Source organism: Meleagris gallopavo, chromosome 22, assembly GCF_905368555.1.
Source record: "Meleagris gallopavo chromosome 22, MGAL_WU_HG_1.1, whole genome shotgun sequence".
In the NCBI taxonomy this organism is placed as follows: Eukaryota; Metazoa; Chordata; class Aves; order Galliformes; family Phasianidae; genus Meleagris; species Meleagris gallopavo.
This window is the reverse complement of record NC_139425.1, coordinates 3,682,773-3,710,357: the sequence shown is the minus strand read 5'-3', so window position 1 is coordinate 3,710,357 and position 27,585 is coordinate 3,682,773. Positions and strand designations below refer to the sequence as shown.

Genomic DNA, 27,585 nt, shown 5'->3' with positions numbered 1-27,585 from the left:
AAGCACAGCTCCCTCCTTGCTCCCCATGGGATGTCCCCAAGGGACACCTCTGCTGGAGTTTCACTGCTGGAAGCAGCTCCGAGCTGTTTCAGTCCTAAAGAGCCCATGGATGCCTTGTTAAGTGAGAGTGCACCATTTAAATCAGCGCAGAAAGGAGTGGGTGTGATGCCCAGGCTGCAGGAACGTGGCTGAGCTGCTCTGGGCAGAGGGGGGTATAGGCATGCTGGAGGCCACGTGGATGATGGTTGGGGGTTTTGTGTTTTTGTTAGGGTTATCTTATGTGAGGGTTTCCTTCTGGCCACAGGAAGATGCTGGCTCCATCCCCAGGCTGGTCCCACAGAGGGAGGCTGCAGCAGCCATGGCACAGCAGGGAGCGTCCTCTGGGGCACAGTTCTGGTTTCCTCTGGGCACTGTAGCAGTCCCTGTGCCATGGCTCCCTACCTGCTCTGCTTTCCTGTGCTCTCCTGGCAACAGGCAGAGCAGCAGCTTAGCTCCAGTAAATGATAAATGCCCCTGGAAAGATCTGCATCTAATGAGAATGAATTCAACAGGGGCCCTACAGATAGAAGTGTGATTATATCCTAAAGCATCCTTCTGTGCTGGGAGGGTGAAGGCAGAGAGCAGCTTGCATTGTAGTGCAGATCTCCCTGGCCCTGCTGAAGCGGCACGACATGGGGCCAGGCACCCCTGACAAATGGTGTCTGTGGTGGGGAGATGGATGAGAAACCCCAAAGAGAAGAAAAGATGTGGGGTTAAGGATGACAAATGGCAGTTTTCTTGGCAGCCTGGCAGTCTCCATGGACACATTTCAATCCCTGGATGAAGGTCACAGGCGCTTCCCAGCCAGCACCATTGCAGCACACAACTGCATGGATGCATGCATCCCTCTTAGAAACTAGAGGCAGAAGCAGAGCTGCAGTGTTTGTTTTATTGTGACCCAAAGCAGTTCTTTTACTGCAGTGTTAGTGTTCAAGGATTTAGTTACTTCAGGGCAGGTTCTGTGGGCACAGCTTTGTTCCCATCATCAGTCTCTACTTCACCAATCTCACCACAGCCCCTACCTGCAGCCTCCAAGAGATGCTGTGGCAAGGCAGGCCCATCATCAGCCCTGAACAGTGGTTAACTGTATTCATCAGAAGATGAGGTTAAGCCACAGCAGCTCATACATGTCTTCTGGGCTCTGCCCACCCTCATTATTGACACAGAGCCTTCAGAAGCAGTGATCTGTGTTTTTTTTTTCTCTTGCTAGAATAAATTCATAGAATCATGGAATCATTAAGGTTGGAAAAGACATCTAAGATCACCCAGTCCAACTTCAGCCCATCCTACCCTACCCATTGACTGTATCTCTCAGTGCCACATCTGGATGGGTTTTGAACACCTCCAGCTGCATGGGCAGCTGTGCCACTGCATCACCACTCTTTTGGAGAATAAATGTTTCCTAATTTCCAACCTGAACTGCCCCTGGCACAACTTGAGGCCATCGCCTCTCATCCTATTGCTGTTACCTGAAATCAGAGACTGAACCCCACCCTCCCCTCACCACAACCTCCATTCAGACAGCTGTAGACAGCAATAAGGTCTCCCTTGAGCCTCATCTTCTCCAGACTGAGCCATCCCAGCTCCCTCAGCCGCTCCCTATAAGATCCCATAGTGCTCCAGACCCTTCACAACTCCATTGGTCCTCTCTGGACATGCTTCAGAACTTCAATGTCTTTCTTGCAGTGAAAGGCAACCCCAGTAGTTCCCTATCCCTCTGCCTCTCCCCAGAGCTCATCAGTGCAGTGCCCATCCTGCCTCAATTAAAGGGAATTTCAGCAGCTCAGTATTCTAAGGGAAAAGCACTGCCTGTTTGTTCTGCACAGCAGTTTGGCTACCCATAAGCAGACGTGTCCTGCTAAATGCATCTGTGGTAATGAGCTCTTATGTAATTAATATTTCAATAGAGTGATATACTGTAAACAAACAGCATCATCTGACAATGGAAATTAGATAAGGAGCAGCTGGAAGCGACCTGCTGGTAGTTAAGATCAGCCCTACTAAGAAATGCCTTTATTAGTAGATAGCTGAGTGCAGGGATCCCAATTTCAGATGCGGATGATGCTCTGCTGATGAGGGGTGGGATTTCTTGATGACTGCTGAATGTCAGAAGTCCTCTCAGCAAAAACCATCACTCCACTCTGGGGACAAATTTGCCAATTTCTTGAAGTTATTATTCACCTCATTATATGGTTTCCAGTTCATTCTTGGCGTGTTGTTTGTAGACCATGGATTTGGTTTTAGATCTTTGATCACTAAAAGATGATTCAGCCTAACACTGTGTTTTGTCTTGTGTGTGTTATATCTGCCTTGAATACATGCCATATGCATGTTATTTATGTCAGGGGAGATGCTATGGCTCCCTCAGAGCTGAGTGGTAAACAAAAGTTTGAAGGCTGGCTGATTTGTTTTTGTTAGGATGGGAAGGCAGTGATATGTGGCAGCTACATCTTTCATGTAGCCTTCTTCTTTTTCTAAATTATTCATAATAATAATAAAACAAATCCATATCAGTCTTGTTTCCTTAAGCACAACAGAGATAATTCAAGCAGATTTTGAGGCAGAAATCAATACATCTGCCACACCAGTGGGTGCTGTGATGGGAAAGCTCAACAGCTTGCGTTCTGTGTTGGGGATTTCTCTTGGGTTGCTGACTCTGTGGAGAGGCCACATCCTGTCCCCGCTTCCTCCTGCACCTCCTATGGGCTCCTGCACCACAGCATCCTTGCTGGTGGACATCCCTGGCATGGGAGATGAAGGATGCCCAGCATGGTCTGAGCCTGTCCTGGAGGTGGTCTTCAGGATGCTGCTTTTGTCCCAGGTCTTGGTTGTCCCATACAATGCCACCTATATGGCAGGATTTCTGTCTCAATGGCCAGACCTGGAATACAATGCATTGTTATAGGAGATTGGTGCCTGCATCCTATTTTTGTTCTGATTAAAATATATTGTGTTCAGTGTTGAAAACCTACCTGCTCTGTGCAGTACATGTTCACACTTGTGGACATCAGGGCTCTGTGACTGTTCTGGAGTCCAAAATACCCCCTGGCAGCCATTAGCCACCTGTTGGGGAGCCAGACAGCTGCTCAGTCCTTTACAAGGCACGGCATCCAGAAGAGGTGATTTATTTTCAGTTTGGCTGAAGAACACTTGCAAAAAAGAAACCCCTGTGACAGGAAAACTCATTTCAAAAAAAAAGAGAGAGAAAAATGTTCCTTTTATGAAATGTAAACTCCCCGCTGTGGAAAACTATTGAGGCAAGTAGATGAGTAAGATTATAAAAAGGATTAGATATGGATTATCCAGGATTAAGGCAATGAACTCTCTTGGATAAAATTCACAAGAGGTTTTCATCCTAGTGTGTTTAGGGCCCTAGATAAGCTATTACTTCATGTTAGGAAAGAAACCATCTCTCCTGCATCTTAAGGACCAATAGATTGTTTGGATTTTTTCCATTTCCTCCTTAATAAAACCTCCTGTGAACAGAGCCTGGGTGCAATGAGCTTAGTTGTGTGAGTGGCTGCACAGCATTCAGTGGGGCTGAATGTAAAGTATGTAGATGGAGAAAAAGGGTCAGCAGCCATGCAGGAGGTGGGAGAGCACAGCCTGCACAGTGTGAGCATGGTCACAGGGCTGGGCCATGCTGGAAAAGATGGGGTTTGGTGTAAATCATCCTCTGAGGCTTCCAGCACCGTCCTGCTGGAGTGAACAACAGTTATGTGTGTGTTACCACAGAGCTTTAATCCACAGCATCATCTTTCATGATGCTTTGCTCTTGAAATAAGCTTGGAACTGCAACAGTCCGAGCTGTCAGCTCCGTCCCTGTGTCTAATAAAGGAGCTGTTGCTTGGCTGTAGACAGAGAAAAATAATTTTCAGATGTTGCTGCTACTCTCAGCAGGGTGTAATAGAAACTCATTATCTTTCACAAGTCTAACTTAATTACATTTTTTCTTGAAGGATGCTATGCTGGTTCAGCAGGAAGGGGAGGGCTCATCTGCATACATTCAGGTCTGTCTTCTCAAATCAATTAGTAATATCCACGATAAAGGCTGGAGGAATGTGCCGAATGACTGTACAACCCTCTGATCAATGCAAGCTGCAGTATGGATCTGCCAGACCCATGGAAAACAGTATTGTGGGCAGTATCCAGATCAAGAGAGAAAGAGATGTTGCATTACTCCTCCTGTGGTTGTTATTTGCATCATAGGGTCACCAAAAATTGAAAATCAGTATCTCCTTTGTTGATCAAACCTTGAAGGCTTAACTTGGGTTATTCTTTGCAAAAGGAAATTGTGTTATATTGAAAGGGGAAAGAAAAGATGTTGGAATACAGTCTGGGGTGAAAAAGCAGCCTTTGGTTACTGACAGGTGATGGCTGGATATAAGTGGCCATGTGTGTGATGCATGTGTTGCTGTCCTGTGGAGTGGCTGCACTGGTTGCAAGGAGACCATTCCCAAGGCCAAGTCTCCTCAGAGCTCTTCCTTCCTTCTTCTGCAGTGCCTGGCCCCCATGTGCTGTCATTGGGAGGGTATGATTGAAAGCTGAAGATACCCACATGATATACCTGTGAGCATTTACTGATGGTTACCTCTGGTGAGTTCCTTGATGTTGCTTCCCAGGGCAGCTGGGAGGGCTCTGAGGTCTGACCCCGGCTCAGCAATGCAATTAATGCTTAGTGGGGTTTGGATGCGTGGCCACAGTCTGCACAGCCTTGGGTTGGAGGAGATGAACTTTGCGGGCAGGCTTCAAGCTGGGAACAAAAGAGAGGTGAAAGGAGGAGAACTCACCCATACAATTAGCTGTGTAATTAAGTCTCCTATTGGGTGAGGAACACTGGGAAGGTTCTGCCCCTTGTGAAGAGTGGTGACACCTCTGTCAACTCTACTTTAGGATAAATAAAAGCTGTGCCCAGGAGTATTCTTCCAATGAGAGACACAGATGCAAACACGGCTCCTGTAGCAGGCTTAACAAATGTTTGTGGGGTGAAAATGAATGGGTTGAGCCATTGGTATGGGATAGGGGATTGCCTGGTGGTGCATGTAGTCACAGTGGGGAAGAAACAAAATCTGAAACAAAGCAAAAATAATTACATAGAGCAGGTGGCACTTCTTTGCTAGATAATCCATGCAAACTACAAGGGCTCCTGTCCAGACAATCAATAAACCAGCCCATTCCATTTTATGTCTGTGTGGTTGCATGTCCTGTGATATTGTGATGGAAACATCGCAAAGAATCGATTCCCAGATAGAAATATATGTGGGTTGCTTGTAGTTTATTAAGAAGATCAAGATAACAAGTGCTGCATTATTGATCAAATCCAGAGGGACACTTCCTTTTTTACCTCTTGTCAATGAAATCCCGTTGTAATTATTTTTTCCTTTTTCTCATTCTTCCTTTCCTCTCACTCCTTCTCAGCCTTCTGGAGATGCAATAATGAAGTCGGTGCAAAAAACCTTAGCTGGGGCTAGCAAAAGGCAGGAGAAGGGGATAGGAAGGAAGCCAGCAGGCAGGGATACTGGGAGCAGAGTAAGCGCTTGTTGGAGTGCCTGGGGAGTGCCTCCTCTGCTAATGCACATCATTGCAGCTTAACAGAGAAAGAAGCTTAATAGAAGCCCAAGAAACCCTTTTTATTTGCACATTAGAAATCTCTTAGTGTGGATTTAAATCTCTCTTAACAGCACAACCAGGCCTGCCCACTGGCTCCTGTGCAGAGCTGGAATTACCAAGGGTACGTGCTGGTGGTCCAGCAGAGGAAAGATGTGGGTCTCCTTCCAGGGCCCTGCAGGGAGCAGCTGGTGTGCGCTCACCCCCCTGGGCTGAGAGTGATCTTCAGAGCAGGCAGAGCCCACAGCCTTTCTCTTTCCATCTCTAATTCTGGCAAGTAGCTGTGGGTTCCTTGGCTGCCTCTCCCAGGGATGGGCATCCCCTGGGGACAGGCACTGGGCTGCAAAATGCCAGTCATGCAGATGTGCTGTAAGGAAATCCACCAGCCCTTGGGATAGACCAGCAGCTCCCTTTCTTCTGTGGCTCTGCTTCCCCTTGCCTTCCTCTCCTGGAAACAGGAAAGCCCACAGCTCAGCCAATTTGCTGAATCAGGAATACTATGAACTCAACAGAAAGATACTGGGGGAGCATAGCAAAGAATGGCAAAGTCAGGAAGAGGCCAGAATTAATCACGGTTTGTCTGGTGTACATCAGTGTTCTGACCATGGTGGTGTTTAAAAGTTCTCTGATGGCACCATGCATCCCTGCCAGGAAGGATGAGATGCTCTGACTCTCCTTGGGAGAGCATCACCACCTGGTTTGGTATTCTTTGTAAGATAGGAACATTTTTGTTTGTTTATTTTTCTCTTGTCTGAAATCCCAGACTCATTTTGGACAAGCTATTTCAGACCTCTTCAGCCTGAGGTAGACACTACTGGTAGAACACGTTGTCCTCATGGAGAATTTGGCATTATAATGCAGAGCAACAGGACAATGAGAGGCCCTTCAGTGACTGGTGTTTCTGCGTGCTGAAGGTGATGCATGCAGCTGAAAAATAAAACGTATTTACTTACAGAGGAAAAATAAAGGAGAAGATTGGAGATCCAGAATTCCTCTCTGACTTAGGAAGCGATAGCCAAGTGCTGGAGTAAACCAGGGGCAGGAGCTCATAATGAGACAGAGATAGGTGGTACTGCACATCTGCCTTTTATTTCTTGACTCAGATTTGGCACTGAAATGTGAAAGGTTCGGGAGAAGCATTATGACACGGCAGCCACCCAGGGTTTGTCCTGCTGTCAGAGAAGAGCTAGGCAAGGCCTGGAAGCAGCACATTGACACTCCTGATTTAGGCAGCTGTTACAGATAGGTAGGCTTAATTTTGTCTAAACAAAATGACTACAACACTTCCTATAACAGCTCCAGGATTACGAGCAGAGGTGGGAGAGGGCATGAATCAGAGAAGATAAATTTGATATTCAAAGGTAGTCTGGCAAGTTCTTATGGCACTTAATAGCTAGCATACTCCCACTGCAAGGGAGGCAGAAAGCAAATTCAATCATTTCTGTTACTAAAATCCCACCGCTCTTTATTATGAGCACAGATGGCGTCTCGGGAGCTTTGCTGCCAGTGCTCTGCATGCCTAATGCCGGGCAGGGAGCAGTGCTTTTCCAGCCCAGTGACACGGGAAGGCTCCTTTTTTCATTTGCTAGGACCGTGTGGGTTTCCATGCTCTCCCACTTATACATTTCATTTAAACCAACCACCCAGCAAAAAGTCAAAGCGTTACTGCAGACCATATTTAGCAGAGGTGAAAGCAGAGACACAAATGAGAACAGATTATGCACTACGGAGGTGAAAAACTGTTGCGAAGAGAACAGCAAATAGAAGAGCATTGCAGGACATAAAGTATGGTGGGAAATGGAGTTCCCTTGCCTTAAATCCTCCCTCTGTGCAGAAACCTGGAAGGGTAATGCGTAGGATAGGCTAGATCTCTGGAAATTTTTTAACTCCAGGAATGGAATAATCTCAATTAAAGACCTTCCTGTTTTTGAAGGTGTCTTAATGCAGCGCTGCCTTCTGCAGAGCTGCACTTCTGCAGCTCTTTATGGATTATACATTATACCACTGTGGCCTTTTTTGATAAGCACCATCTTTCCTGTGCTGGTCACTGTGCTGGAGTTGTGTACCAGAAGCTCATGTTATCTCACTGCCAGATAGGTCTGGAATCTTATTCTAAGCAAAAGTTAGAGAACCATTGAAAGGTCAGATCTGCTCAGCCTCTTTTTTTTTTTCTCTTTTTTCTTTTGAGTGCTGCACTAAGAGTACCATTTACTTTAAGCAATAAAACACTCTGTGAGTTTATGCTTTCCCCCTCCAGCCTGAAGCTCTCCTGGCACTTAGCAGCTGTCGTGTTATGATGTACAGCACCACTAGGACAAGGTGAAGCATTATCCCAGGTTCATAAGTAGGGAAATAAACCACAGAAGACCTGGTCATCTTTTGAGAATCACAGATCTTATCTCACAAATGCTTTGGACCAGTAGAATTGAACGACAAGGTCCTCCAGCTAACAGAATTTGGCAAAGCTCCATCTCGCTGCATGCTGATAGAATAATTACTGCCAGATAAGAGATACGACGGGCAGGCTGTGGTTTTTTTTTTTTTAATTTCTCTTCCTCCTTTCCCAAAGGACACGAATACCCTTGTGCTGTAGTTGATGAGCTTTGCCCTTGGTTGTGTACAGACGAGTTGAAATGTGCTTTAAAGGGGAAGATAAACACAGTTCCAAATCCTAGGCTGTGTGGAATCAAAGTAGATATTTTAATTTTTGTGCACGTGCCTGGAGTGCCTTCATATCTAATGTTGGAGGTCATAGATTTAGTATGTATGATATCTTACTGGATCATGGACAAGCTGAGACACCGACTCCAAATGACTGCAGATAGAACATCTTCCATTGCAGAGCTTTTGATCCTTAGTCAACTGAAAACCAAAGGATGTAACACACAGCTGCTGAGCTGCCTTCATATCCTTCAGCAGAACTAAAATGAAACTGAGCTCTCTGGGAACTTTAGTAGTTTGAAAAAAGTAGACCTTACGTTCTTGATTCACCAGTGCCTCTGCTTCTTGTGGACTTCAGCATGCTCAAGAATTCTGGTTTCTGTGGTAATGCTGAAGGCTGATCACCTGTAAATGGCAGCACTAGAAATTCTTGAGAATTTTCTCCTAGATATTTTACTTCTGGCTTTTATTAGAGAACCTTCCAGATTGCTCTGCTGATTTTCATTAGTCAGTCTTAAGAGGCAGTTGTAGAGTGCGCTATGCCTCTACAATCTTCTTGTATTTAGGGCAATATTTCTGTACTCAGTGCTTCATTTTCCCTTTGGTCTTTCTTACTACTTTCCTGTTGTTTATGAATTAAAAGGACAAAATGAAGACTTGTACTTGTTAGCCACACTCAGCATGCCCTGATGGCTTTGAAAACTGAAGTGGATGCTCAGGGAATTGAGGGGCAGTCGTTTATCTCAGCTGGCTTCTGAAAGAAGTTTAGCACTTCCAGCCTTTCACCTTCAGTGCTACCAGCTGAGCCAACCTGAGATGCTGGCCCAAAGGAAGCTAATAATATAGTTTGCACTGTGAAGCTAGAGGAGTCGATAGTAATGAATATTTAAGTGGTGGAATTTTCCACTGCCACCACTGAACTTTTTTTTCCCGACTAATTACTGCCTTTAATAAAGTCCTGCCAACACCTGACTAATGAGGACTCAGCACCAACTTTACTTAATCTATGGCCTTTTGTCATCTTGGTTGCACAGTGCACATGGCAATTGCTAGGTAGCAAAAGCAGCATAAGGAGACTTTCTGGGCATGGAGTTTTAGAGAGTTTAGTACAATATGGAAGCTGTCTTGCAAGACCTTGGTGTTGATGAACTTAATTCAGACTCCATGGCTAAAGTTCTTGTTTTGTCTCTATGTGACTGAATCTAAAAAGAGTGTTTACACAGAGGTGAAATTCCAATGGAGCATGCACCTGCTCCTGAAGGTGCCCTACCACAGAAGCTGGGTAGAGTTAGCATCGCTACAGCTCACTGGTAAATCTTACCAAAGAGACAGTTTGAAAAAGGTACTTTTGGGTACCTAAAGAGAGCCCATAAACAGGAGGGGAGCCACCTCTTTGAGAGGGTAGATAACAGCAGGACAAGGGGAAATGGTTTTAAGTTGAAGGAGGGAAGATTTAGGTTGGACGTCAGGGGGAAGTTCTTTACAGAGAGAGTGGTGAGGTGCTGGAACAGCTGCCCAGAGAGGCTGTGGATGCCCTGTCCATCCCTGGAGGTGTTCAAGGCCAGGTTGGATGGGGCCCTGGGCAGCCTGGTCTGGTATGAAATGGGGAGGATGCTGGCCCTGCATGTGGCAGGGGGGTTGGAGATTCGTGATCCTTGAGGTCCCTTCCAGCCCTGGCCGTTCTGTGACTCATCTGTAGATTTTTTCCATACTGTTAGTTGGTGCATAACATGCTACGGGCAGTCAAGTGTCCAATATGTGGCCCTCCTGGGGATGATGTTCTAAGTGCTGATGCAGGGGCCTGGTGGTAATACCTTCCCTTTGTGTGGCTTTTTTATGCAAGTCAAATCCTTTGCTCAGGAGTAGATGTGAATTCTCTGAGACGGTGGAATTACTGACACTGCTGAGAAAAGATGGGGAGTGTAATTGCTGAACCAAAAAGTCAGCCTGACTCTGAAAGATGGGCTACGGGCTGTGATTTCAGTCAACACTTAGCTCTGGCTCCTATCATTTTAGAGTTGTCTCATGTTTAAACAGTGTAATCGCAGTTAAACGCAAGTTCTCTGTGCTTTAATAAAAATAGCATCACATTAATCTAACCAATTTTTACAGACGAGATTGATAACATTTATTAAAGGGCTTATATAATGCATTTGTCTGCAATAAAAGATGATAGGACTTGATGACCTGAGAGATCTTTCTGGTCCCAGTGCCTCTATTGCAGGTGGGCCAGCCATGAGAGGGCAACAAAGGCTTGTGGGCTGTCTAAAGTCTGTAATTAAAAACCAATTAACATATGATGAATCTGTCAACCCAGGGAAAAATATTTGCCACTGCTCACTAGAAGCTGGTGTGACAGCCTCAGTGAGCAGCTCCACTTCATGATGCTGATGCTCATAGGTAATGTGCTGGGTTCTGTCTGGGACAGGGAAGGAACTGAGCTTTAGAGCTGTCTCATGCTCTGTAATAATGACCACTGGGAGCTCTGGAAAAACACACTCAGAGCATCCCAGCTTGTGAGTCACTGCCTTTAGAAAGCAGGAAAACTAGTAATTGGTATGCAGCTATGAAGTGTTTGTAATGAATTTCAGTCCTGTTCCTTCTTAAATAACAACAAACAAGTGTCAAAAGGCAATTGTAATTGCAGACAGCCTGATTATAATGGGAAATTGCTCTGGATATGGTGAAGCACAGGTCAGTGCTGAGTGGGCAGTGTGGCTGTGGCCAGGCCCTGTAGTAATGTCGTTACAGAAATCCCATAAGGTTTCCTACACACACACACATTGGATGTTTCTGCATCATGTTTCTTGGACATGACAGCTAAAAGAGCTTTCTGCAACCATTGGTTTTAGAAGGTTTCTTTGATCCTTGGGTTCGGATCTTCAGGTTGACACCCACGTCACTTTTGGATGTTCACCCCTGGGTCTGGGAGCCCTGTTTAGTTTCAGGAGTTCAGCCCTGTGCATTTCAGCAATCTGTGCGGACTGCTGTGATGCTGCAGCTGCTCTGAGTCCCCAGACTGGCTGCAATTGCTAAAGGTGTTACCTAGAGGTGGGGGAGGATTTCATGGTGGTTAATCCTGCGCATCCCATTCCCTACCCCAAGCCCTGGATGAGCGACCAAATCTTGTCTCTGCTTTGGAGTCTGCCTGTGCTGCAGTGCTAATTGCTAAGGCATTGCTGATGCGTCAGCAGCTAATGCACAGGGGTTGCCTCAAATCCTGACCACTGTTCATCTCCTTGCTCGTTGGCAGTAGTGGCCTGAGGCAGGGCAGAAGGCTCCTTAATGGCCTTAAAATTCTTTCCTGACAGAACTGAATAAAACGTGCAGGAAGAACATGAAATCACTGGAACAACCCTTAGGCTCAGTTCAGCCATGGGGTGAGTGAATGTGCTCCCCTCTGAGAAGAATGTGCCCTGCAAAGCAGCAGCCCAAAGGTACAGCAGATCTGTTGCATGCCTGTTAATGGCAATCAATCCTTCAGCACTGCTTATCCCCATCAGTTTATTAAGCTGTTGGTGAACACTTTACTATTGTTTCAAAAAACTTCATTAAGTGCAGTTTCAAATGAAAAATGAAGAAAAAGTGGTAGAGCTGGAGATGGAAAGAATGCTGCTGAATGGAAGATTTGATGGAGGAGATTGTTGGGGAGAAGGGAGAGAGGGGAAACTGTAGGGAGCTGAGGGGAAGGCAGGATGAGGGAGGGGTGCAGAAGGGGAAAAGTGGGCACTGCCGCTCAGAATAAGAGAGAAAGGTGGAAAAGATGCGGTCAAAAGTTTATGAATCCTGTGGTGGACACTTTTCTGTTCCTGGTGGTCCTGTCACGAGGAAGCATATCTGTAAATATTTAATATAGATGAGGGGAATTTTTCTGCAGCCCGTTTGTCTGGGGGCAGTGCTTGACCCACTCCCAACATGACATGAATGCAGAACACGCTGTCAGTCAGCTCCCTCAGCCAGCAGGGAGGGGACGTGACGGGAGTTATAACTGCAAGAGCTAAAGATGAAAAACTGCTGCTTCCACAGACTCGGAAATAAAAGCTTCATGTGGCATTTTTTATTTCCTCGCACTGCCTCTTTGTTTTTAAAGGGGGAGAGAAGAACAAGATTATTTGTGGAGGTGTTAAGTTAAGCACCAGAAAAATCCCTGACTTGGAGTTGCTGGTAGTTTCTTCTCATTTGGGTTTTTTTTTTTTTTTTTTTTTTTTTTTTTTTGGAGCCTGACACATTCCTCTCCAGCATCTTCATAGGCTGAGGAATAAAACACGACATAACTAAGATGTACAGTGTGCTTTTTGGCTAAACTGCGGGGCTAGCAAAGCATTACCATTATTTTTTCTGGCTTTTATTTGAAATCATAAAGAGTTAAGTGCATCAGTTTGCTGTGGTTATTTTTTTCTTCCTTTCTGTGGGTAAAAAATGAAGGAAGAGGTTGGCAGTTAATTTAATAGTTTGTTTGGAAAATATACTGATCTATGACACCGTTAATTGAAATGAAGGGCAGAGAACATTTAGAGCTGCAGGAAAGGAATGTAAAGGAATATTTGGCAAATGACATAAAGTAAAAAATGAGATCTCAGGGCTCCAAGTTACCACTACCAAAACAATTTCCTGAGACCATTCAGAATGCTAAGGGAGAGTGAGCAGGGCGACCAGGTGGGCTTCTGAGTCGTGCCATTCTTCATTACCCCCCATCCAAATATGATAAATGAGTAGATATTTGTCAATGAATATTCATGGGACCCTTTCCAAGCAGCTGCCTTTCCCTGTTCTGACGATTACACGGTAGTTGTTGAGCCAGTTCCAAACGTAAGAATTTATTAAGGAAGGCACTAAATCCATATGTGGATACTTGATATTTATTTTCAGTATCTTACCTTTGAAGGATGACTGCACATAAATGATAAAAGTTGTCTGCAGGTTCCTGGGATAGTTATTTAAGCACAGTTTTAGAGGTGGCTGAAGACCTCAGATGCAAGATAGACTGACCATATTTATTATCAATCACATTCAACTAACTGCACTGTAAACCCAAAGTGCTGCTGTTAACCCTGGGTTATTTGTCTTCTGTTTGACTTATTTTGGTTATTCTTAATGGTTCTGTAGGACTAAATAGAGTGCTGTGCTTTCCTAGTACCTGCAACTTTGTGACAGCTCTTGTATTTCCATTAAATGTTAGTAGAAGAAGATAGGCTTTTACCATTAAGGCTCGAGGACATCCTAAATTTAGAGAGAGGAGGAGGAATATTCAGATGTTGCATGGCTGTCCAACCTTTTGGCTTGCCTGGATTGCATTGAGTGAAGAGGAATTCTCTTGGACTGCATATACGTAGGTTGCTCCATAAGTAATGCCTTCTATTTCTTTCTCTGGAATTGACAACTGACCCTGCGGGCCAGCAGCTCTGCAACATCTGCGTGAGCTTTTGCTTACTAAAGGCCATGGAGGGTTATTGCACCATGTGGAGATGGAGCCAGGTGTCTGGGGAACCTAACTATACACCTGTGTATCTTCTTCAGAAGATGATGTGCTTGGAAATTTAAAAGGAGTGAAATGTTAGCACAGAAATTAATTTCTTAGACTTCAATGCTATCTGGTTAGAGTAATTGCTTATTACCTACTTCCCTGAGGTTTTAAGCTCTTGGAAATGGCTCTTTGCATCTTGGGTTGTGCTTAAAGGAAAATTGTGCACCATCTTTTCAAGGCTCTGTTCTGGCTCTTTGATATTCCAGGAATAAAAAAGAATTTAGAGAAATCTTTCTCCTGACCCATCTGTTCTAAGCAGCAGCAGAGACTGACACATTTGTTTGGCTGGTGGGGATGGTAGCTAGTGGACTATGAGATCTGCCATTGTACCTGGTCTATCTTGGCTAAGCCCTGCTGTCAGCCCAGAATTATCCCCATGAGCCCTACTAATGCATTAAAAGTTTTTTTTATAAAAGGCAGATCAAATCATCATGTAAATACTAAGGAAACAGGGCCTGTGGAATAATCTAAATTAGGAGGAAAGTCTCTTTGTATCATCAGTAACTTGAATTTGCAGTGGGTTGTTGGAAGGGAATATGAGATCTGTTTGTGTGCATCCCAGGTTTGGTGTCTGCCAGGCTTCCAGGCCTCGTTCCCACCAGATAGATTGCTTCTGGTGGCCAGATGGAGCTGGGCTATGAAAACAGGGCAGCTCAGGCAGTTACCATCAGGCTTCAGAGTAAGAAAGCAGAGGGTGAGGAACAGTCTTAAGAACTGTTCACCTGGAGTGTCTCACAAAACTGACAGAAACCAGAAACAGGGTCAATGCCTGAAGTGCTCCAGTGAGATTGCCCAAATGGACAAGTTGGAAAGATGGGAGTATCAGCTGGGAGCCCAGGCACAGCAGGGGAGGAACTGACCCTGTATGACAGATGGAGTCTGGGATGTGGGGAAGGATCTGCACCAGGATCAGTTAGCTGTCCAGGTCCAAGCGATGACTGGGTCTCACTGTGCTTGGTACTGTGTGTTCATCTTGGGGCACAAAGCTGAGAGTGATGTGGGGCACAAACCTTCTCCTCCTGTACTGCACTTCCCAGGCTGGGATCTGGTATCTTTTGCAGCCTCTGATTTTTAATGTTATTTAAGCTGTGATTAAGCACAGTGCAGGGTAGTGGATCAGAAGCCACATTGGAGAGTGGGTAATAGGGAAGTTTTTGTCCTTCTCTTTGTCTTTTTATTTATTTGTTTCTAAGTCTACAGTAAACACTGCTATAAAATACACTGATGTAAAACAACTGCAAATTGAGGCATTATTCCACATTATTTGTACCACAATTTTATCGCTATCACAGTTATTTACAGTATGTAAATAAGATTCACAGTGTAGAAAAATGTTCTGCTATAACTCAGTTGGTTGAGCATTTAAAAAACAAGGGTGGGTGGGAAATCAACGCAAACCCTTCAATGCATGCATGCAAAAAAAAAAAAATTATGGACAATATTATGGATGTTTTTGTATATTGTTGTTGTTATAGGATTAGCTCTGTATGAAAATAGTACTCATTTCCTGAAACGCCAAAATTTGCGTGCTTTAGCTACCTGCATTGTGCTATAAATCTATAAGGACTATTTTCCATCGCATATTGTGATACAATTTGAATTATTAAATGCTACCTGGCTGTGTGCAGAGTGCAAAGCGAGGAGGATTTTCTGCCAGTTGAAAGAGAGACCCGGTGTGGGTAAGAATATAGCCTTAGAGCATTGCAGCATCTGTAGACACAAGCAATTATATGCAGATGGAGCACAGGCAGTACAAAGGTAAATGCAGGGTCCTTTTAAATCCCGCTTGCAGTATTCCCTACGTGAATATGGACTGTGGTGTGATTGTCTGGCTTTCTTAAGGCTTAATTTTCATCCCACTGAACGTAATGGTGAAAGATCTATTAATTTCAGTGGCAGCAGGGCAGGGTGCTTTGGCTCTAGATTAAAGCAGTCTGAAAAACAGTGGAGAGAGAGGCAGTGAACTACTTTGGCAGAAGAATATTGCTTGGGTGCCTGTAGTTTGAAGAGACTGTTCAGAAAGGGAAGAGGTTTCTGTGTTAGCCCTCGTGCTTTGTATTAGCAAGCTGGGCGTGTTTCCAGGACCCTGATCGAGGCTACTGTTAAGCTTTCCTTTTTCTCTGCAGAGATCATGGTGTTTCACTAACATAGCAAGAAAATAAGCCATTACAGCGCAGCAGAAATGAGACAACCATCCCAGTAGTCCTGACTAAATAAGGAGAGGATGCAAGGTAGGTGAGGAGTGATCCCAAAAAAACAGTAGTCAGGGCAGTGGCTGCAGCCCCAACTCTGCTGGTCACAGCTCTCTGCCAGGGCTCCAGAGCCACCAGATGAGCAACAACTGGAAGGACTTCTCTGCATGTGGAAGAAGAGTTAAAGAAATGGGACATTGTTACATCTAAACTGCAGAATTTATTCTCCTCCCTGAGGAACAAACCTTGCAAACAATAGGACACAGCACTCTCCTGGCATCGCCACTGTACAGTTGTATTTATTTCTTCACTCTTTAAAGTCAAAATACGGCTATGTAAATGAAAAGCAACAAGTGCTGTTCAGCAATGCAATGCAGTGATGATTTGCAATGATACTGGACTCTGCTTTTCCTCTTCAACAAATCACAGAATCTCTTGGCTTAGGAGGGACCTCAAATATCATCTGGTTCCAGCCCCCTGCTGCGGGCACAGTTGCCCACCAGTAAATCAGGTTCAAGATCAGGTTGCCCACGGCCCGATCCAACCTTTCTTTGAGCACCTCCAGGGATGAGGAAGCATACACAACTTCTCTGGGCAGCCTGTGCCAGGACCTCAACATCTCAGTGAAGATTTCCCCTCTTTTAGTTTAAAAATGTTCTCCTTCATCTTATCAGCATCCATCCCTGTAAAAAGTCTATTTCCACCCTGTTTATAAGATCCTTTTAAGGATTGGAAAGCCACAATGAGGTTTCCTATGGAATGCTTCCAGGCTGAAAGAGCCCAGCTCCTTCAGCCTGTCTTTGTAGGAGAGGTGCTGCAGCCCTCAGCATCTTCATGGCCTCTGCTGGGACTCTTCCAAAAGCTCCACGTCTTTCTTGTGCTGGAGGCCCCAGGCCTGCATACAGTAAAAGACTATTCCTCCAAGGTGGGATGAGAGAGATACCTGCGATGGTGCTGAAGATTCAATCTTACTAAAAGAAGAAAAAGACTTTCCAAGCTTGCACTGACAACCAGAGGAACAGAAGCAGTCCTCCAGTTTATTCTCACCCAGGGAAGGGTTCCTAGTGTGGGAGTTGAGTCTGATGGTGTCACGGTGCTGAGAATAAACAGTTCCATGCAGGACACACTACATGGAGAGCTGTCACCAGTTAGGTGGTTACCGCCTGGGGATTAAGAGTCTCAGGGTTCTGGGAGTAAAGTGCTGCAAAGTAGTGGCATCTGGGTTTCTCAATTGTTTTCTTTTTGACAGCCTTACGCTTTTCTGTTCCCAGAGAGCAAAATCATCACAGCGTGGTGGTTCTGACTTAGTGGTGTTGCATCACAAAGCAGTGGTCAGCCTAAGCAGAATGAGAGCCCTTTTTGATATCTGTGTTTATCATTTGCAGTTAAATGCCTTAGTCCTCCTATCTCAAAGCAGTGGCAACTCATCTGCTTTGCATTTTTAAAAAGCAGCTCTTTTACAACAGTGCCTTGTTGAAGACATGTTGTCCCCACCTGGTCCAAGAGGGCAAGGCCGGAGCTGGCCTGAAAAGGAGAGCCTCAGCGGCACCTTCTGTGGAGCAGATGTGAAGGGGAGCTGCCCCAGAAGCAGCCCTGAGGCTCAGCCCGGGTGGGTGGCTGCTGCCGGGCAGGACAGGCCCCGTCTGCAGCAGCTCCAGAGGAGGACAGGCAGCAGCAGCACGGTGGGCTCTGCGCTCCCCAAGTGCCGTGCCAAAGCCCCTCCCTGGTCGCTGGTGGCCGTGCGGCCTCAGGTGCAGCTGCCACACGGCCGGGCTGTGCTGCAGCAGCAGGCAGAGCCCTGCTCAGCCCTCTGCCCCCCTGGTGCGTGCTGCCACGCAGTCACAGAGCTGGGGCTCTCAGGGCTCTGGAAGTCAACGGTTTCACCAGCCGACCTCTTCCTCGTTCCCCGTCCCTGTTTTGCACTGGGATTCCAGGCTTATGGTTTACCTTCCAGAATGAAAGAGACACAACAACTGCTCATTTTAGGGTGCATGAAAGGGTTTATTGAGAGTGCCCAGATCCCCCCACGCCCTCTCTGTGGCAGCAGGGCCATCCCGGCGCCGTCCTCGTAGCCTCACAAGCGAGGCCCGTCGGGGTGCCGCGCGTGCTCTCCGGCGCCCATCTGCCGCTCCCGCGCCACCCGCCTCAGCCATTCGCGGTCTTCGTCCTCCCGCGGCGGTTCCTCGAAGCGGCTGCGCTGGTTGAGCTCCCCGTGCCAGGAGGAGCTGCGCACCAGCCGCCGGGGGGACCTGGAGCGGCTGCGCGGCGGGCTCCGTGCTGGGACGCTGCGGGACCGCCGGGCAGATCTCGTGTCCCGCCGCTCCCTGGTGCGCTGCAGCCTTCCCTGGGGCCGGCGGGTCGGGGGCTGAGCCGAGGGGCGCCAGTCAAGGCGCTGCTTGCCGAATATTCTCTGGCGGCACAGGGGGCAGCTGGGGTTGTTGGCAGTCCACTGCTGGATGCACTCCCTGCAGAAGATGTGCCTGCAGGGCAGAGCGCGGACGGTGTCCACGATGTGGTCGAGGCAGATGGGGCACCGCTCCTCGCAGGCCTCCACCGGCCAGACCCACGCCTTGCGCCTCGGGTTGGGAGCCGCCTCCTGGCTCATGGCTGCGGCTGCCCTGGCGCTGTGGGGCTCCAAGGATGGATTTGGAGCCCCAAGGATGATGGATTCGCTGGAGGCTGCCTCTTGCGGAGCAGTCGGCAGCCTCTGCGCCTCCACTCGCAAATCGCTCGCAAGACTCCTCTGTCTCACGCACTGGCAAGGTCTCAGTGTCTCGTGCTCCCACAGGAAGACGCTCACACCTCGAGAGTCGCCAGCAAGACTCAACGCAGGCTGGGCCCGCTGGCTATTTATAGGCACCCGGCGCACTGTGAGGTCACGGGCTGACTGTGACTCTGCGATGCCGTCACCAAGTGCGCACATAGGTGGAGCTTTGCTGTCCGGTTGCCGTGGCGTTCCTATTGTTGGCATTGGCCTGCCCGAGTCCACCCAAGGACTTTCAATGGGACATTTTCACAAGCGGTGAAAAATAAAGGATTGATTGAAGCAACCAATGGAATGGACTTGGTGTTGCCATTGATCAGTGCTGTGGCTGTGACCGTGCTGGTGTTTGATAGCAGTGCTTGCGAAGGAAATGCTATCCTGGGTATTTTTCACCAAGAAGTGAAGGGGCAGTGCTTAGCAAGAAGGGATCCCTGTCTTGGTGGGGAAGGAGCAGCGCAGCTTCTCTGTTTCTCTTGTCTCCTTAATTTCTCTCCCCGCCCCTCCTCTGCACCCTCCAGGACTTTCCCTCACATCCTAACCTCATCTGTTCCCTTTTGGGGTGACTTTTAGCGTGTCTTGGGTGGAGAGTCATGAACATCAGTCGTGTGTTTATAGCACGTTCCTCTTGGAGGGTGTTATCCTACTCAGGGTATGAACTTTAATATTTCCTTCAGCCTGCTCCATGTCAGTTGTCAGTCATTGGTTCTCCTGTCTTATTTGTTGGTTGGTTGGGGGTGAATGCTTTAATTCCCTTTTCTGGCCAACGTATTTGTGGAAGGAAGCCTTTGTTAGTCTTCACGTCCCTTGCCAAAGCCGCGTCCAAGTGTGCTTTGGAGAGCGTTGGCGGCCAAGGGGCTTTTCTGCAGGGCTGCTTTCCATCTGGTCACTCCTCAGGTGCCCTGGTGCCTCGGGTCGTTCCTCCCCGAGGGCAGGACTTTGCACTTCCCCTTGGTGCAATCCTGGAGATTCCCCTCAAGCCGTTTCTCCAGCCCGCCCGGATCCCTCTGGATGGCTGCACGGCCTTCTGCTGCGTCAGCCGCTCCTCCCAGTTTGGGATCCTGCGCGGCCTTGTGAGGGTACGCTGTGTTCCGTCACCCAGATGGTTCTTGAGGCTCTTCTGGGGGACTGGACCCACTTTTGACCCCTGCAAAGAGCCTGCAGGGTGGCTGCAGTTCTTCCAAATTCAGCAGAGCAGCAGATCTGTAGAGGTGCAAAGGGGCACAGGTATCTCAGCTTTGCATTGTTGGCAGATTGCCCCCAGTCATTTTCCAGGTGCAGGTGAAGTTGTTTCATGGCACAGTTACAACTGTATCCCTGATGGCTACGCTTGCTGATGGCCCTGCTAGCATGTAAGCATCTCATGCTTCCCTCTGAATGTGGTCATCCAGCTTGCAGCCCTGTCTCTCAGCTTCATTTCCCTTCCTCAGGTCCCTGCCTCGTGTCACAAACGCGCATTTCACTCCTGTAGCCTGATCTCTGCAGTGAATCACTGCATATTAATAGTCTGAAACTTTAAGATTTCCCTCCCCAACAGACTTCCCTGGTAGCGACTCTAAGCTGCATCTCTCTGTATGCTTAGACTCACGTAATGGCTTCGGTTGGGAAGGACCTTAGAGCCCACTCAGTTCCAGCCCTTTGCCACGGCCTGGGTTTCCACGCGGCAGCTCGGGCATCACAGCTCCATCCAACTTGGCCTTGAATGCCTCTGGGGACGGGGCACCCACACTTCTCTGGGCAGCAGTGCCAGGGCCTCACTGCCCTCTGAGTAAAGAGATTTCTCTTTGCATGGAACCTAAATCTCCCTCTGCTTTTCTTTAAACTGTTCCCCCTTGTCCTGTCTCTGTCTGGCAGTGTGAACAGTTGCTCTCCCTCCTGTTAAGCTCCCTTTGAGTACTGGAAGACAGAATCACAGAATTGTAGGGGTTGGAAGGGACCTCTAGAGATCATCGAGACCAACCCCCTGCCAAAGCAGGTTCCCTACACCAGGTCGCACAGGTAGGCGTCCAGGCGAGACTTGAATATCTCCAGAGAAGGAGACTCCACAACCTCCCTGGGCAGCCTGTTCCAGTGCTCCGTCACCCTCACCGTGAAGAAGTTCTTACGCATATTCATGCAAAACTTCCTATGCTGCAGCTGATGTCCGTTTCCCCTCGTCCTGTCTCCACGTACCACTGAAAAGAGACTGGCCTCACCGCTATGGCCGCCACACCTCAGATATTTATAAACCTGGATCAGGTCCCCTCTCCGTCGTCTTTTCTCAAGGCTAAACAGACCCAGTTCACTTAGCCTTTCTTCATAGGGGAGATGCTCCAGGCCCTTCACCATCTTTGTGGCCCTCCGCTGGACTCTTTCCAAGAGATCCCTGTCTTTTTTGTACTGGGGAGCCCAGAACTGGACACAGTAAATCCAGAAGCAAGAGGCATGAGATTTGCTTGTAAGCATAGCTGGGTACAGACTGCCTGCCTGCATGGGCAGGTGAGCCTTACAAGCAGTAACGAGCCGCTTGGTGGGGCAGTCAGTGCCATGATGGCAGGGGATGGCTGCAGGATGGGCTGGCTGTGTGCCTGCGGGTTGGAATGCCAAAGGTAAGCTGTTTACAGCCGTGGTGGGAATTACTGTCACTGAATGTGGCGTGAGAGGTTGGTTGAGCTGTAGTGTTTCTTGTTGGCAGTAAAACCCAGGGAGGTTTGCTTAGTCTAAAGTGTGTGTAGGGTGGCACTCACACTGTGCATCTTCCAAGTGTTGTAGCAACAGCAGAAATCAGATTTACGTTAGGGAAGGCAACTTTTCTTACTTTCTGGAGGCAAAAATTGAGGGGAGGTGTTTGGAAATGCTGTTACACATAGATGATTGAAAAAGAGGTTGCAGTAACATCATGTCCTAGTTTTTTCTTAGTTGTCCAAGGAAACCAGATGCCAGGCCTTGTGCTCGCTGTGTTGGATTAAATGCTTATCTTGTACATCCAGGTTATGGCTTACAGTAGCACCTCTGTCTGTTTTCTGGGAGGAATATAAGCCATGTCAGCTCTCTCCTGACTGGCACAACTGTCTTGCTTCCAAGGGGCTGCTGTCTGTGTGCTGCAGCACAAAGCCACGGGCACAGCTCACCTGCTCTGTCTTCAGTATGGTACTCCTCTGAGCCATTTAAGCGTGCATTTATAAGAAAAGAGGAGCTGTATTTAATTCCTGTCTGCGCCAGATTAGAAAAGTTGAGACCTGGCAAACCAACCAAACTGCAGCTTGCCTCTGGTGGGAGCTCGGGCCACTCAGCCTCGTTTGGTTGCACAGGGGAAGTGCTGTAAAAACTAAAAAGCGTGCTTGAAGTTGAATCTCATCATCCACGTTGCAGCTGGGAGTCACCTGTTTGCATCCAGCTTAATGTCTTAGGGCCACAAAGATGGTGAAGGGCCTGGAGCATCTCCCCTATGAAGAAAGGCTAAGTGAACTGGGTCTGTTTAGCCTTGAGAAAAGACGACGGAGAGGGGACCTGATCCAGGTTTATAAATATCTGAGGTGTGGCGGCCATAGCGGTGAGGCCAGTCTCTTTTCAGTGGTACGTGGAGACAGGACGAGGGGAAACGGACATCAGCTGCAGCATAGGAAGTTTTGCATGAATATGCGTAAGAACTTCTTCACGGTGAGGGTGACGGAGCACTGGAACAGGCTGCCCAGGGAGGTTGTGGAGTCTCCTTCTCTGGAGATATTCAAGTCTCGCCTGGACGCCTACCTGTGCGACCTGGTGTAGGGAACCTGCTTTGGCAGGGGGGTTGGTCTCGATGATCTCTAGAGGTCCCTTCCAACCCCTACAATTCTGTGATTCTGTGATTCTGTCTGTTCCCAAATGTGCTGCTTTCAGCCTTGCTGATGCTTTGTCTTATGAGATGTGAGCTTGAACAAAACACTGAAATTTCAGGGAACCATCGAACGACTTGGGTTGGAAGGGACCCTGGCATGCGCGTCGTCTGGCCCCGTGGACTTGTGCACATTCAGTCTTACCAGGTGCCTGTGGCAGCCTCTGCTGTGGCCGTGCCAAAGCCACCTCCGTGGCAGCCCCACGCTGCCCTGCTGCACCAGCGGCCCCGACAGGGCAGCTGCAGGCAGAGAGCTGGCGCCCAGCACAGGGGCACTGGGCAGAGGAGAGAGATGGGCACCCAGGGAAGGGTTCCAGGTGTGGGAGTTGAGTCTGATGGTGTCACGGTGCTGAGAATTAACAGTTCCATGCAGGACACACTACATGGAGAGCTGTCACCAGTTAGGTGGTTACCGCCTGGGGGTTAAGAGTCTCAGGGTTCTGGGAGTAAAGTGCTGCAAAGTAGTGGCATCTGGGTTTCTCAATTGTTTTCTTTTTGACAGCCTTACGCTGTTCTGTTCCCAGAGAGCAAAATCATCACAGCGTGGTGGTTCTGACTTAATGGTGTTGCATCACAAAGCAGTGGTCAGCCTAAGCAGAATGAGAGCCCTTTTTGATATCTGTGTTTATCATTTGCAGTTAAATGCCTTAGTCCTCCTATCTCAAAGCAGTGGCAACTCATCTGCTTTGCATTTTTAAAAAGCAGCTCTTTTACAACAGTGCCTTGTTGAAGACATGTTGTCCCCACCTGGTCCAAGAGGGCAAGGCCGGAGCTGGCCTGAAAAGGAGAGCCTCAGCGGCACCTTCTGTGGAGCAGATGTGAAGGGGAGCTGCCCCAGAAGCAGCCCTGAGGCTCAGCCCGGGTGGGTGGCTGCTGCCGGGCAGGACAGGCCCCGTCTGCAGCAGCTCCAGAGGAGGACAGGCAGCAGCAGCACGGTGGGCTCTGCGCTCCCCAAGTGCCGTGCCAAAGCCCCTCCCTGGTCGCTGGTGGCCGTGCGGCCTCAGGTGCAGCTGCCACACGGCCGGGCTGTGCTGCAGCAGCAGGCAGAGCCCTGCTCAGCCCTCTGCCCCCCTGGTGCGTGCTGCCACGCAGTCACAGAGCTGGGGCTCTCAGGGCTCTGGAAGTCAACGGTTTCACCAGCCGACCTCTTCCTCGTTCCCCGTCCCTGTTTTGCACTGGGATTCCAGGCTTATGGTTTACCTTCCAGAATGAAAGAGACACAACAACTGCTCATTTTAGGGTGCATGAAAGGGTTTATTGAGAGTGCCCAGATCCCCCCACGCCCTCTCTGTGGCAGCAGGGCCATCCCGGCGCCGTCCTCGTAGCCTCACAAGCGAGGCCCGTCGGGGTGCCGCGCGTGCTCTCCGGCGCCCATCTGCCGCTCCCGCGCCACCCGCCTCAGCCATTCGCGGTCTTCGTCCTCCCGCGGCGGTTCCTCGAAGCGGCTGCGCTGGTTGAGCTCCCCGTGCCAGGAGGAGCTGCGCACCAGCCGCCGGGGGGACCTGGAGCGGCTGCGCGGCGGGCTCCGTGCTGGGACGCTGCGGGACCGCCGGGCAGATCTCGTGTCCCGCCGCTCCCTGGTGCGCTGCAGCCTTCCCTGGGGCCGGCGGGTCGGGGGCTGAGCCGAGGGGCGCCAGTCAAGGCGCTGCTTGCCAAAGATCCTCTGGCGGCACAGGGGGCAGCTGGGGTTGTTGGCAGTCCACTGCTGGATGCACACCCTGCAGAAGATGTGCCTGCAGGGCAGAGCGCGGACGGTGTCCACGATGTGGTCGAGGCAGATGGGGCACCGCTCCTCGCGGGCCTCCACCGGCCAGACCCACGCCTTGCGCCTCGGGTTGGGAGCTGCCTCCTGGCTCATGGCTGCGGCTGCCCTGGCGCTGTGGGGCTCCAAGGATGGATTTGGAGCCCCAAGGATGATGGATTCGCTGGAGGCTGCCTCTTGCGGAGCAGTCGGCAGCCTCTGCGCCTCCACTCGCAAATCGCTCGCAAGACTCCTCTGTCTCACGCACTGGCAAGGTCTCAGTGTCTCGTGCTCCCACAGGAAGACGCTCACACCTCGAGAGTCGCCAGCAAGACTCAACGCAGGCTGGGCCCGCTGGCTATTTATAGGCACCCGGCGCACTGTGAGGTCACGGGCTGACTGTGACTCTGCGATGCCGTCACCAAGTGCGCACATAGGTGGAGCTTTGCTGTCCGGTTGCCGTGGCGTTCCTATTGTTGGCATTGGCCTGCCCGAGTCCACCCAAGGACTTTCAATGGGACATTTTCACAAGCGGTGAAAAATAAAGGATTGATTGAAGCAACCAATGGAATGGACTTGGTGTTGCCATTGATCAGTGCTGTGGCTGTGACCGTGCTGGTGTTTGATAGCAGTGCTTGCGAAGGAAATGCTATCCTGGGTATTTTTCACCAAGAAGTGAAGGGGCAGTGCTTAGCAAGAAGGGATCCCTGTCTTGGTGGGGAAGGAGCAGCGCAGCTTCTCTGTTTCTCTTGTCTCCTTAATTTCTCTCCCCGCCCCTCCTCTGCACCCTCCAGGACTTTCCCTCACATCCTAACCTCATCTGTTCCCTTTTGGGGTGACTTTTAACGTGTCTTGGGTGGAGAGTCATGAACATCAGTCGTGTGTTTATAGCACGTTCCTCTTGGAGGGTGTTATCCTACTCAGGGTATGAACTTTAATATTTCCTTCAGCCTGCTCCATGTCAGTTGTCAGTCATTGGTTCTCCTGTCTTATTTGTTGGTTGGTTGGGGGTGAATGCTTTAATTCCCTTTTCTGGCCAACGTATTTGTGGAAGGAAGCCTTTGTTAGTCTTCACGTCCCTTGCCAAAGCCGCGTCCAAGTGTGCTTTGGAGAGCGTTGGCGGCCAAGGGGCTTTTCTGCAGGGCTGCTTTCCATCTGGTCACTCCTCAGGTGCCCTGGTGCCTCGGGTCGTTCCTCCCCGAGGGCAGGACTTTGCACTTCCCCTTGGTGCAATCCTGGAGATTCCCCTCAAGCCGTTTCTCCAGCCCGCCCGGATCCCTCTGGATGGCTGCACGGCCTTCTGCTGCGTCAGCCGCTCCTCCCAGTTTGGGATCCTGCGCGGCCTTGTGAGGGTACGCTGTGTTCCGTCACCCAGATGGTTCTTGAGGCTCTTCTGGGGGACTGGACCCACTTTTGACCCCTGCAAAGAGCCTGCAGGGTGGCTGCAGTTCTTCCAAATTCAGCAGAGCAGCAGATCTGTAGAGGTGCAAAGGGGCACAGGTATCTCAGCTTTGCATTGTTGGCAGATTGCCCCCAGTCATTTTCCAGGTGCAGGTGAAGTTGTTTCATGGCACAGTTACAACTGTATCCCTGATGGCTACGCTTGCTGATGGCCCTGCTAGCATGTAAGCATCTCATGCTTCCCTCTGAATGTGGTCATCCAGCTTGCAGCCCTGTCTCTCAGCTTCATTTCCCTTCCTCAGGTCCCTGCCTCGTGTCACAAACGCGCATTTCACTCCTGTAGCCTGATCTCTGCAGTGAATCACTGCATATTAATAGTCTGAAACTTTAAGATTTCCCTCCCCAACAGACTTCCCTGGTAGCGACTCTAAGCTGCATCTCTCTGTATGCTTAGACTCACGTAATGGCTTCGGTTGGGAAGAACCTTAGAGCCCACTCAGTTCCAGCCCTTTGCCACGGCCTGGGTTTCCACGCGGCAGCTCGGGCATCACAGCTCCATCCAACTTGGCCTTGAATGCCTCTGGGGACGGGGCACCCACACTTCTCTGGGCAGCAGTGCCAGGGCCTCACTGCCCTCTGAGTAAAGAGATTTCTCTTTGCATGGAACCTAAATCTCCCTCTGCTTTTCTTTAAACTGTTCCCCCTTGTCCTGTCTCTGTCTGGCAGTGTGAACAGTTGCTCTCCCTCCTGTTAAGCTCCCTTTGAGTACTGGAAGACAGAATCACAGAATTGTAGGGGTTGGAAGGGACCTCTAGAGATCATCGAGACCAACCCCCTGCCAAAGCAGGTTCCCTACACCAGGTCGCACAGGTAGGCGTCCAGGCGAGACTTGAATATCTCCAGAGAAGGAGACTCCACAACCTCCCTGGGCAGCCTGTTCCAGTGCTCCGTCACCCTCACCGTGAAGAAGTTCTTACGCATATTCATGCAAAACTTCCTATGCTGCAGCTGATGTCCGTTTCCCCTCGTCCTGTCTCCACGTACCACTGAAAAGAGACTGGCCTCACCGCTATGGCCGCCACACCTCAGATATTTATAAACCTGGATCAGGTCCCCTCTCCGTCGTCTTTTCTCAAGGCTAAACAGACCCAGTTCACTTAGCCTTTCTTCATAGGGGAGATGCTCCAGGCCCTTCACCATCTTTGTGGCCCTCCGCTGGACTCTTTCCAAGAGATCCCTGTCTTTTTTGTACTGGGGAGCCCAGAACTGGACACAGTAAATCCAGAAGCAAGAGGCATGAGATTTGCTTGTAAGCATAGCTGGGTACAGACTGCCTGCCTGCATGGGCAGGTGAGCCTTACAAGCAGTAACGAGCCGCTTGGTGGGGCAGTCAGTGCCATGATGGCAGGGGATGGCTGCAGGATGGGCTGGCTGTGTGCCTGCGGGTTGGAATGCCAAAGGTAAGATGTTTACAGCCGTGGTGGGAATTACTGTCACTGAATGCAGCGTGAGAGGTTGGTCGAGCTGTAGTGTTTCTTGTTGGCAGTAAAACCCAGGGAGGTTTGCTTAGTCTAAAGTGTGTGTAGGGTGGCACTCACACTGTGCATCTTCCAAGTGTTGTAGCAACAGCAGAAATCAGATTTACGTTAGGGAAGGCAACTTTTCTTACTTTCTGGAGGCAAAAATTGAGGGGAGGTGTTTGGAAATGCTGTTACACATAGATGATTGAAAAAGAGGTTGCAGTAACATCATGTCCTAGTTTTTTCTTAGTTGTCCAAGGAAACCAGATGCCAGGCCTTGTGCTCG

The 27,585-nt window shown here is 49.1% G+C and overlaps 3 protein-coding genes across 12 annotated transcripts in view; all 3 read left to right on the top strand.

Moving 5' to 3' along the window:
- MYBL2 (MYB proto-oncogene like 2) overlaps window positions 1-27,585 on the top strand; it is a 154,161-nt gene that overhangs the window by 69,955 nt on the left and 56,621 nt on the right. Inside the window, exon 20 of one of the 10 annotated variants that reach the window (XM_085242041.1) lies at window positions 4,540-4,635. The exons of the other annotated variants lie outside the window; for them this stretch is intronic. The gene's annotated coding sequence lies outside the window, so the exon portion shown is untranslated. The remainder of the gene's footprint in view (window positions 1-4,539; window positions 4,636-27,585) is intronic. 10 annotated transcript variants of the gene reach the window in all.
- Window positions 17,505-19,411, top strand: LOC146542937 (uncharacterized). The gene is given in 2 exon segments (XM_085241850.1): window positions 17,505-17,774; window positions 18,096-19,411. Coding segments are annotated over 2 exon segments (1,224 nt in total). The 3' UTR covers window positions 19,050-19,411.
- On the top strand, window positions 19,082-26,280 carry LOC146542936 (uncharacterized). Its single transcript, XM_085241849.1, is given in 3 exon segments — window positions 19,082-19,169; window positions 19,682-19,863; window positions 23,963-26,280. Coding segments are annotated over 3 exon segments (1,224 nt in total). The 3' UTR covers window positions 24,917-26,280.